The sequence below is a fragment of the Xiphophorus couchianus genome, chromosome 23 (assembly GCF_001444195.1).
Source record: "Xiphophorus couchianus chromosome 23, X_couchianus-1.0, whole genome shotgun sequence".
Taxonomy (NCBI): domain Eukaryota; kingdom Metazoa; phylum Chordata; class Actinopteri; order Cyprinodontiformes; family Poeciliidae; genus Xiphophorus; species Xiphophorus couchianus.
This window is the reverse complement of record NC_040250.1, coordinates 976,699-988,327: the sequence shown is the minus strand read 5'-3', so window position 1 is coordinate 988,327 and position 11,629 is coordinate 976,699. Positions and strand designations below refer to the sequence as shown.

The 11,629-nt window shown below is 42.9% G+C and overlaps 1 protein-coding gene across 4 annotated transcripts in view; it reads left to right on the top strand.

Annotated features, from left to right (window-relative positions):
- The window catches only part of fam13b (family with sequence similarity 13 member B), a 54,863-nt gene extending 44,010 nt beyond the window's left edge, over window positions 1-10,853 (top strand). For 2 of the 4 annotated variants that reach the window (XM_028009818.1, XM_028009819.1), the window contains exons 11-24: window positions 1,471-1,565; window positions 2,546-2,597; window positions 4,099-4,231; window positions 4,762-4,833; window positions 5,182-5,446; window positions 5,519-5,657; window positions 5,803-5,884; window positions 6,927-7,100; window positions 8,311-8,522; window positions 8,840-8,923; window positions 8,993-9,088; window positions 9,155-9,492; window positions 9,766-9,867; window positions 9,951-10,853. In XM_028009818.1, the coding sequence (XP_027865619.1) occupies window positions 1,471-1,565; window positions 2,546-2,597; window positions 4,099-4,231; window positions 4,762-4,833; window positions 5,182-5,446; window positions 5,519-5,657; window positions 5,803-5,884; window positions 6,927-7,100; window positions 8,311-8,522; window positions 8,840-8,923; window positions 8,993-9,088; window positions 9,155-9,492; window positions 9,766-9,867; window positions 9,951-10,074 (1,968 nt within the window). In that variant the 3' untranslated portion in view covers window positions 10,075-10,853. The remainder of the gene's footprint in view (window positions 1-1,470; window positions 1,566-2,545; window positions 2,598-4,098; window positions 4,232-4,761; window positions 4,834-5,181; window positions 5,447-5,518; window positions 5,658-5,802; window positions 5,885-6,926; window positions 7,101-8,310; window positions 8,523-8,839; window positions 8,924-8,992; window positions 9,089-9,154; window positions 9,493-9,765; window positions 9,868-9,950) is intronic. The other 2 variants (XM_028009820.1, XM_028009821.1) reach the window with 2 other exon arrangements.
- Window positions 10,854-11,629: the final 776 nt, after the last annotated feature.

Below are 11,629 nucleotides of genomic sequence, written 5' to 3'. Positions count from 1 at the left end.
GGTTCACCTCCAGTCCTTGACTCCACAGTTCAGATAGTTTGTAGATAAATTTAGAGAGAGGACAAAGTGTCTCCGCTGCCTGGACGTCTCGTCCTCTCGCACATTTAAAGCTCAACGTTTCTCTGACCAGCTTTTCTGCGCTGCTGGCCCTTTAAATCCCCATCTACCATTTTTATTTCTTACTGATATTACAAGGTTACAGTTGCAATTATAGGAGAATAAAGTAGTTATTTTACGAGAACTCCTACATGAAAACTAGCAAAAATGAAGTGAGGAATGTTGAGCATCTTGTGACGTTACACTTCATCTTCCAGAGATTAGAAAATATTTCATCTTTTAACACATCAGCAACAAAGTATTACCAGCAAACTTTTGGTAATACTGTGAAACTTTTATTTAGAAGAAAGGATTTCAGCCTGAGCTGCTCACAGCAGATCCAGTTTTAATGACTGCTTATACTTTTTATGATTATTCTGTTACAGTTTCCTTGTTTTGTATTTATTGTTTCTGTAACCTTTGTTTTTAGCAGGATAAATTAAACATTGTAAAGAGACAACAGATGAAAAATAGCTAATTCTGGACATTTACAGAAATGTCAATGTTTCTACCAAAAACAAAAAGATCTTGACAACATTTCTTATTAAAATGATGTTTTTCTTTTAGTTTGAAGACATTTTTCTGGTAAAATTGTGTATTCATTCTGCTAATGTTACTACTTTATACGGAGAATTATCCTGCAGCTCAAAGAAGGGATTATTGAAATAAAAGCCACTTTGGAAAATATTTGTAATTTCTATTTTTCAGGAAAGAGAGCGAATTGGATCTGATATAAAAATAATTGAGTTTTAATTCTTAAGCCATATAAAATACACATAATTATTTCACTCTATATTTATTGTTTTATTTAAATAATAAATACAGTGACACAACCATGCACATTTTTAAATGAATAAGTTTTTTAATTTGATTTTATAAAATTTATTGGTACATTAATTTCATAACACATTTGGATTTGATTATCTTATGAAAAAGCTACGTTTAGTTTTTTTCTGTTTTGTGAGGATTGTCAGAATCATCTGTCGACCCCCAGCTAGCATCTCGCGACCCACCGGTGGCCCTCGACCCCCATTTTGATTTGCCAGCATCAGCAGAACAGATGATTTCTGACTTACAGGTTTTAAAACCAGCTAAAGTTTAAATCATAACTGACGTCTTTGTGTTTTTCTTGACAATGTTTCCAGATGATCAGGGTTTCGGTTTGTTCCGGATGATCAGTGTTTCGGTTCATTTTGTTTCGGTTTCATTTGGTTCGTCCCGCTCCGTTCGGGAGGAAGTGAAACGTCTGAATTGGGATTCACCCAGCGATGGTGGACTCCCAGCAGAGTTTGCTTTCTGTTCTTCACTTCTCGCCTCTTCTGCTTCTGGAAAGCTTCGTGATCAAACCGTCGCTGTTTGTCGATTTTCCCCCAGAATTCAGTGGGAGCCGGCGGCGTGGAGGAGAGCTCAGGAATGGATCTGGATCCAGAAGCTGCCAAAGATGCTGGGAAGAACTTCAACACTGCCAGGTGACCAGATCGAGTTTCTACTTCCTGTTGCTGCTTTTAACGCACCAAACGTCTCAGCATTTATGTTTTTATTAGAATTACAAAACTGTTTTCATTTTTAGCTGATCAACAGTCACAGTTCTCTAGACATGATCTGTAAATTATTGTAGATTTAAAACAATAACAGATTTTACAGAAAAAAAGATAAAAACACCAATAAACTATATCCTACACTTTTCATTTGATCGTATTTTTCTAGATTTATTTTCTTTATATCAACAAAAATTGTGTTGCTGATCAATAAGTTATTGCAATAAACAATAATGTTGTTTTGACACCATTTTCAAGTAATTTTATAATAAGGGCTTAATAGTAATTATGAGAACACATTCTCAAAGATTAATAAACTTTAAATCCATCGGAGAAACTGAAACTGGAAAACATAAAAAAACAAAACAACAAATAAAATGAATTATGAAGAATCTGTAAACAAAGTGGTCCTTAAAAAAAGGTTTAGTTGAGACCAAACTGAAGACTTTATCACCCAGTTCATGGAAGAAAAGAGAAAAACGATTAACCAAGGAAATGTAAGTTATTGTGCTTTAATTTATCATGTGATTTATTGATTTATTGATTTATTGATTATTCTGACAGGCCTACCAAGAACAGTATATGGCTCATTCTTGCATCATTTTGAAAAGTTTATTAAACGTCTGCAGTTTAGTAAAACTGTTTATGATCAATTTTACTAATAAATTAAATGAAAGCAAAATATTAAAAATGCCACCAAATGTAGTTTTCTTCTGAATTAATTTCTCTGAACTAAATTTCTGGAGCATTTTCCACCTGCTGTGTTTGTTTTTAATCTGTGACTCTTCCTCAGCTGGTCCAGTCGGTCTGGAGGCGAACATGTGACGGGTCGTCACACGGAGGAACAGAAATCACAGCTGAAGTCGTTTTTTAAGTTTTGTTTTGATGATTTTTTTGGTGTCACCCGTCAGGCAGGACAATCAGCCGCTGGACGCCATGGAGCAGACGGTCACCATCCGCTGCGTAAGTAGCAGGAAGACGTTCAGGTTTCTGGGAACGTTTCACCTCCACGGCTGGGAGATAAACTTTCTCATTTTAATCAGACATAAAAGATGTTAAAACTGGATTTATAAAACCAAAGATACCATAAAAACAGCAACATCTCTGCTGTGGTTTAGAGCAGGAGCCTCCAGCAGATTCTAGCCAGTATTTTTGTTTAGTTTCTAGTGAGAATATTTAGTATTCAAAACTAACTTCTTAATACATTTTAGTTTGTTTTAAGTCAATAATTCCTTAAGTAATATTTTTTTAAGTCTTAGTTCCAGTGGCAGATGTTTTTCTTGTAATGTGGTTTAATTTCAATTTGGGATAAATAAAGTAGTTTTAAATTTCAATTTGTTAGAAGTGAAAAAATCTGCTGCTGGAACGAGAACTAGGGTTTGGCTGGGGTTGCTAGGTGACGGTCGGGGCTTGGCTGGGGTTGCTAGGTGACGGTCGGGGCTTGGCTGGGGTTGCTAGGTGACGGTCGGGGCTTGGCTGGGGTTGCTAGGTGACGGTCGGGGCTTGGCTGGGGTTGCTAGGTGACGGTCGAGGCTTGGCTGGGGTTGCTAGGTGACGGCGCAGAGCCAGTTGATTGTGAAATAACTGAAATAATCTGCCAATGGAACTAGCTCCATTTTATCCATATAAAGGAATTATTGGATTAAAAGAAACTATTTCATCCTGTTGAAAAGTTTCTTGTAAGTTATTTTTTTACTTATTTCATGTTAAGATATCTGCACTAGAAATTAGACAAAATTACTTCCTACAGTTTGGTGTTTTTGCAGTGCATTTGTCTATATACATATTTAAATATATATTTCTATTTAAATTTCAATGTTATGTCTTTAAATACACAATATAAATCCAACATTTAACAAATTGATAAAAGGAGGCATAAAATGATGTATTTCAGTCAGAAATAAACAGATTTGGTGCTTTTGCTTTTCAGTTATTTTATATAAATATATATAAATTAAAAGACATTATTTCTACTGTGTGTTTAGGCAGCTCCTTTATTTCAGTTGTATTTTAATCATGTTTGAATAAAAAGTAATGGCTTAATAAAGGCACTGATGTTAAAAAAGTGATAATTTTCATAAAATACAGAAATTGTAACATAATGAATTTTTGTTCATTTCTGACTAAAATTTATTATTTTCAGCCTCGTTTTAACAATGTGTTACATATTATATTCATGTTAATCTATATTTAAAGACACAACTTTGAATTTCAAACAGACTTGATGTCTTATTGATCTCATGACCCCTGTCAGGAACCGCCATGCCCGCTGTGAGGCCCACGACCCCCACTTTGAAAACCTCGGGTTAAAACCAAAAACTCTGTTGTTGTCTTGCTGCTCCTGAATTCATTTCCAAGCTTTGGCAGTTAAATGTTTCTGTATATTAATTGATTTATTCTGTTTGTTTCTCCTTCCTGACTGGCTCTGTGTTCTTGGTTCTGATTGGTCCGTCTCTCCTCCCAGGACTCTGATTCGTTCGGCTGCGATCAGAACGCCAACACCAGCGAGGCCAACAGGAACCGCCTGTCGCCGTGCCAACCAAGCTCCGCCCCCCACAGCCCCCACCTCCAGCTGTTCCCAGATGACCGGTGGGAGGGTAGGTTCCCAGAAATGCCCCGGATTATTAGTCTAATCCAGATTTTAATCCAGTTTGATTATCATGAAGTTCAGAAACTCCTGACATCATTTGTCTGGTTTTAAAGTGAATGGAGTTTTAGTTCTGATCCTCTTGCATACGGTGACGCTCGGTGTCCACTTTGCTCATGAAAGTCCAGATAAACAGAGGACTGAGTGCAGAGCCCTGAGGGACGCCTCCTCCAAACGCTGCTTTCTGTAACTCTGATATGATTTTGTTGCATTTTCTGAATCAATAGGTAAAGATTTGATCTCTGGGATCCTCTTTGGTAGAAAACAGCTGATTTCTGCTGCTTTGCTTCTTCATGGAACAAAAGTTATTTTCAGTGATTAATTTTTACGTTGAGTTTTTGGACATTTTCTGGTTAGAAAGGTGTGAATCTGACATTTCAGTTTGTTGAGTGAATGTCGCTGTGTGATGATCTCACGGCTCCATCTCTCTTCCTCCTCCTCCTCTTCCTCCTCCTCTTCTTCTTCTGCCCGTCCGAACAGCGTCACCCCTTTCCCATCTCCACCTCCCTCCCATCGACTTCTCATGTATGCACCTGCAGAAAGAAGGCCAAGGTAAGTTAGCTGCTTCATGTCCACCGATTCACCCACCGCCCTCCCTGTCACCGCCTCTCAACGGTTGCCATGGCGACCGCACAGGAAGCATGTTCAGAGCCTTTCTGACGGTTGGGATAACGCCGGGCTCCACTCTGCCTGCAGCTGCCACTTTAACGGCCTCCTCTTCCTCTCAGCTTGTTAGCTTAGCGCTAACGCTAGGTGGGCTTAGCGTCAACCTGCACGTCGCTGAGGAGGAGCTACTCACGGTTGTTCAGATGTAGCTCGCCACGCTGTTTGCTGTAGGAGAGAGTTAGAGGTTTGATGTTTCCATAAACGTTTCTGATGTTGACCCGGATTCTCTTCCAGATCCGGTTCCGGCGTTCAAATCCTGGCAGGATGACACGGACAGCGGCGAGGCGCAGCTGTCGCCGCTGGCCGGACGCATGGTTCCGCTGCCGCTGGAGGACGACGGCGAGGAGGACGACGGCGACGGACTGCAGGACGACTCGCCGTCCTCTTCGCGCTCGCACCCGCACATCCTGGCCCGCCGCTTCCTGGACTTCGGAGCGCACAGCACCCAGCGCTTCCTGCAGCAGGACGTGGACGCCGCCTCGCCCTGCAAGGCGCAGCGGTACGACCAGAACCGCCGCTCCTGTTTGGACCCGTCAAACATGGCGGCGCTGACCCAAACTTGTCTCTTCAGGCCGCGGCGCGCGTCGTTCGGATCCAGGGAGGCCATGAGGGGAGATTCGGTGACCCATCAGCTTAGCAAGAAGCTGCAGCATCTGAAGAAGAAAATCAAACAGTTTGAGGAGCAATTCGAGAAGGAGAGGAACTACAAGGTAGCGTTAGCATCTCTCCGTTTAGGCTTTGTAATCCCCAGAGTGACCTTTCCTCTGCGCTGACCGGACCCGGTCCAGAAACACAAACAGAACCACCTTACTGCCGCTGTAGCTCCTGACGTGACCTCTTGACCTTTCTCTGCAGCCGTCTCACGCAGACAAGGCAGCTAACCCCAAAGTCCTCAAGTGGATGACCGACCTGACGAAGATCCGCCGACAGATTAAAGGTAGAACGGAGCGCTGTGTGTGTGTGTGGGGGGGGGGGGGGGGGGGTCGGGTTCGTCCCCTCTAACAGCAGCATGTTGCCGCTCTAACGTGAGCAGCCATGTTGGCGTTGGCTCCCACCCTTCAGTGTGCCAGTGCGTCCTTGTGAACCCGTGACCTCTGGGATGACCTCAGTTCGGCGAAGCAACGACCTCTGACTCCCACGCAGTCTGGACCCGGGGTGTACAAACATTCTGTCGCAGGGACCAAAATCATCGGCTCAAAATGACAATTTGAAAAAATAAAATCACCAAAAATGATTAATTTTTCTGGCAATAATCTAAACATGAACTGTTTTTAATTTAAACGGATCAAACCCAGAAATAATTGTTAGTCACTGAAAAGGAAAAAAACTTTAATCTGAGAATTTTGACTTTAATCTACAATAACCAAAATTATTTGCAGAAATGTTGCTGAGAACTTTATTGTTTAACTTCTAGGTTGAGTGTAAGAAACATTTCAAAACACAATTTTGTTTTATTTTATTTTGTCCCTGTTGTGGAGTGTTGGATAATATCACATTATGTTATTAATAACAGTAATAAATATTGTGTTTAAATCCTGTTGTTGTTTCAGACTCGACTGAACAAATATTTCATCTTTTCTTGGCCATAAAACCGGATCCAGTTCAGCGAGTCCTAGTTACCATGACAACGCTTTGTGTGGCGTCTAACATCTTTCTAAGCAGATTTAATTTTTTGTCCTAATTTATTCTTAAACTGCGGAGAGACCGCAGAAACTGAGTCCACAAATGTCCCCGGCGCCGCGGTTTGAGCACCCCCGGTCTCATTGATTGAATATTGATCGTTTTGTTGCTTTCGCCGGGCTGATCAGATCCCAGGACCCTCGCACGCCGCTCCTCCGATCACGGAGGGCGCAGAGGCTAAAAGCGTTTCTCTGTTTCAAACCAATAAATCAATAAATCGATCAATAACTCGAGCAACCGCTCTCCACTTTCCTCCTTCCATTGCCCAACGACCGATTGATTGATTGATTGGCCACCAGGACGCCAGCACCTCCTTTCCCCCAGAAGCTCGCTGAGGCACCAGGCTTTGCTCCATTCACACAGACGCCACGCTGCCCCCCCCTCCTCTTCCTCCTCCTCCTCTTCCTCACCCCCTCACTTTGCTCCCTCCCCCCCCCTCCACCCCGCCTCAGCCTCTAGACCGTGTCACCTCAGTAAGTACAACCCCCCCAGTAAGTAGACGTTCTGAATACTTCCCACAGTCACGGCCTGGTGTTACTGGTGTTACTGGTGTGTTTGCCGTCCAACCAGCATGTTGACTTGAGTGACGAATGGAGAGATGAGTATTTAGTGAACCTTAAAGGAAACCGTCTCTGTGACCGAGGAAAGGAAAAACTCTTCAGTTTCTGTTTTTTAAAAATCTGAAAAGTGTGGCATGCTTTTTATTTCAACCCCACTTTGAGTCAGAACTGCCTCGAACTTCCTCTGAGTTTATCTCCAGTTCAGTCAGGCTAGATGGAGAACAACAGTTTTCAACAGCTGGACTTTAACTAGGCCGCCCTAACACAGGATCTGCTTCCATCTGAAGCGTCAGAACCGACTTTCAGCTAATTTAGATAGATAGATAAATCTTTATTGTCATTGTCACAAGAACAACGAAATTTAAAAGTAATCCATTAATCATTAACTGATGACAGAAAGGCTATTTGCTGAAAGAAGAACATCATTAAGCCAAAACTACAAAAAATATAAACATTTTTCATTTAAGGTGAAATAAAATCTGTTTTAGCATAAACTCCTTTAGTGCAGCTTTAGCTTCAGATTCAAATTCTGGGAAAAAAAAGTTTATTAATCACCTTTTATTCCAATTATTAATAAAAAATAATCATCCAGGGGCGTGCCGTGGTGGCGGACGGGTCAGCGAGACCCACATTCAGGCAACGTGTCCTCGACGCGGCCGCCGCGGGTTCGACTCCCGGACCCGACGACGTTTACCGCATGTCTCCCCCTCTGCTTCCCCCTTTCCTGTCAGCCTACTTTGAAAAAAGGGACACTAGAGCCCACGATTAAAAAATAATAATAATAATAATCATCCAATCAGCTCTACAAATAAATGATCAAACATTAACTAAATGATTCTATTTTAGTTCAGAATTAAGAAGTGATTCTTTTCACATCATTTTTGTACTAATAATAAAATTAACTTAAGTGGTTAAATAAAAAATCTGCTGAATTTTATCCAACTAATAATCATAAAATAATCGTTAGCTGCAGCGCTGATCTCTCCACACTTTTCAGATTTTTAAAAACATTTTAAGTTCATAATTTTTAGAGTAACATCGGATCCTGTCCAGTCGGTCCAGAAAACGGTTCCAAGGTTCCCGTGTGGATCCTAACTCTTCTTCATGTGTTCTCGTCCTCCAGACGCCAAACACTGTGCGGAGAGCGAGCTGGGCCCGCAGACCCGTCCCCGTAGCAACACCCTCCCCAAGAGCTTCGGCTCCACGCTGGAGCAGGGCCACGACGCGGCGGGGGAGGTCCGGGGCCCACGCCCCACCAAAGAAGAAACACTGGAGCTGATCCAGCGCCGCGTCAAAGGGAAGCGGCAGGAGGACGGCTGGCCGGACGACATCAAGGTAACCAGCTCAGCATATTTTACATGAACATGTTGCCAGTTCATGAAAGAGGTGGCATCTCTTTGTTTTGGTAATTTTACAGGATTAAAGGCTGAAACGATATTAAATAAGTTGTAGTACCGAGTCACACCACAGGGTGGCAGTGCTTCAAAAAAAATGATGATATTTGCAGAAATTAACACATTCAGTGAGAAAACATCTGTTCATTATGTTAAAATAACAGTTTGTTTTACTGGGCCATCATGTCTAACGTGAATTAAGATTCTTTTAATAACTGATACGTTTATAAGATCCTGGTTTAAATGGTGTTTCTGCAGAAGATGACCAAAGAGCAGCTGTCCTGTGAGAAGATGGTCCTTCAGAAGAACCTGCTGCACTACGAAGGCCTCCATGGTCGACCCGTAAGTCCGTCCTGCTGCCGCACCGCCGCCGCCGGCTGCTGCTGCATGACGGCGTGTTTCTGTGATCAGGTGACCAGAGAGGAGCGGCTGGTGGTGAAGCCTCTCTACGACCGCTACAGGCTGGTCAAGCAGATGCTGGCGAGAGTCAGCATCAGTCCGGTAACGGTAAGGCCGCCTCCGACCGCCGACGCCCGTCAGCGCTCCGCCGCTAACGCCCGTCCTCCGCTCCAGGTGTCTCCCTCCAGCAAGAGGCGCAGCCAGACCCTCCAGCCAATCATCGAGGGAGAAACCGCTCACTTCTGGGAAATCAAAGAGGAGGAAGAGGAGGAGCAGAAAGGTGGCGAGGAAGAGGAGAAGGAGGAGAGGGAGGAAGAGGAAGACGACGAGGAGGAGGGCGAGAGCAGCGGCGGAGAGATGCAGAGCTCCGAGGTCATCATGGCCTTGGAGGCCGTGACCCCGAGCAGCGAGTCAGTGAGGAGCCAACCGGACGGGCTGAGCGACAAGATGGAGGAAGGATCCGGGCGGCTGGCGCTGGACCTGCGCCTGTCCAGCTCCAACGCCTCGTCCATGTAAGGACCTACTCGAAAAATGGTTTCACCTTTTTATGAGATCGATCTCCTCCAGCCAATCAGAGCCAGGAGGCGGGGTTTAGCGCTGTCCATTAACCACATGCTATGCTAGCTTCAGTGTAGCAAGGAGCTACGTTTTTTCAACAAATATGTAAAAAAATCTTTTTTATGAAAGTTACAATGAGAAAAACTTTTCAAATACTAAAATAGTCTGAATTACTTAGAGACTGTTGGTTTAACCACCTGCTGACTCCATTTCCCATGATCCTCCAGGCCAGAGCTGCTGGAACAGCTGTGGAAGGCCAGATCAGAGAAGAAGAAACTGAGAAAGACGATCCGAGAGTTTGAGGAAGATTTCTATCAGCATAACGGGAGGTAAGTGAAGTGACGCGTTCGTTCGTCGCCCGCACTCGCAGGAAGAGCTGAGCGCCGCCATCTTGTTTTCCTCCATTCTGCAGGAACGTCCAGAAGGAGGACCGGGTGCCGATGCTGGAGAAGTACCGCGAGTACAAGCGGATCAAGGCCAAGCTCCGCCTCCTGGAGGTCCTCATCAGCAAACAGGATTCCTCCAAGTCCATCTAAGTTTCTGTCGGATAACCGCTGTCATCGCACACGGCGCCACCTGCAGGACGCCACCATGAACCCTTCATCAACAACACTTCACATGTTGAGGGAAAAACAAAACATTTTCAGACGTTATTTTATGGTTTGCAGAGAAACTTTGGGAAATCTTCCTGTTTGTTCGTGTTCTGTTGGGTTTGCTTCATCACACTGCCGGCGTAGCGGGGAGGGGAGCGACTTCCTGCTGGCAGGTCGAACGAGACGCAGGAGGCTGGAGGAACTTCTCCGAGTTTCAGTTTGTTTGTGGCGCAGAGTGCTGGGAGGGGCAGGAAGGGTTAGATGTAAAAAATGTTATTTGCACAGCATTCCCAGAATGCAGCCCCTCTGTTGTTTCCATTTGTATTTCTAGAAATTAAGCACTACTTCTATACAAATATCAATATACTGTACATAAAACCAGAAAAAATGAATGTCAGACATGTTTAAATTATTTCACAGTTGGCCCCTTTTAGGTTTATTATATGTGTGATGTTTTTTTATTATCCATACTGCTAATGTTCCTACATTAACCTTTTGTATGTAACCCCAACATGTCGTCGCTCTGTGTAATATAAGCTAATATAGCAGTACTGTAGTCGGCTTGCATGGCAGCACAGATCTTATCCAACACCAACTGTTCTCATTATTTGTGCCATGAAGAAGCAGCAATAATAAAAGTTTGCATCAGACATATTTTAACACGTTTCAGCTCCGTGTCAATATTTTCCGACATTAAAAAGTGTTTTTGACTCGTCAGAAAACATTCTGGTCTCTTAAATGTTTCTTTCTCACCACAGCAGAGTGGAGAAACTCCCACGCTGTTTCACACTCACCGGTTTCTCCAGGAATCCACAGAAAATATTTCTCTGCAAAGGTTACACATTTAGCTCTTTCTTTAGCTCTCACATTTTTTAAAAATAATAAAGGTTTAATTTGTGGAAATAAAATGTCTAGCTTGCTACATAAGTTCTGCTGTTATCTTTTTTTTTACCTCTGAACTGTTTAACATTTGATACTTGTGTTATTGCCCTCTGGTGGAGAAACGAAGTACTGCATATACAAAGACCAAATAATACCTGAAGAAATGCTACAAAAGTATCTTTCCAATTTTGCTGACCAAGATGGAGCACAAAAAATGATACAAAAGTTGAGAAAACCTGGGAGATGTTTCGACTAAAATATTCGTTTTGTTCAGAAAAGGGTCAGTTTAAAAATATTGTATAAATTAACGGCATTCTGGTGTTAGAAAATGTTCTGATCTAAAACAATGGAAAGGTCTGTTGCCACTTCTGTAAACATGGCGGGTTAAAAACTACGAAAAAAACATTTAAATACACAAAATATTCAAATATACCAAACGGGGATTTAGTAGATCTGAATGATTTTATTAGTTATATTGAATGTGGAACAGGAAAGTCGTGTTAATGCCGTTCAACTTGAATTGAAACCCTGTTGAGAACTGAACGGTTCTTCTTCCCTGCCACTCACAAAATGGCCGCGACGTTGACGTACGATTCGGACATCCCCATGAATTTGG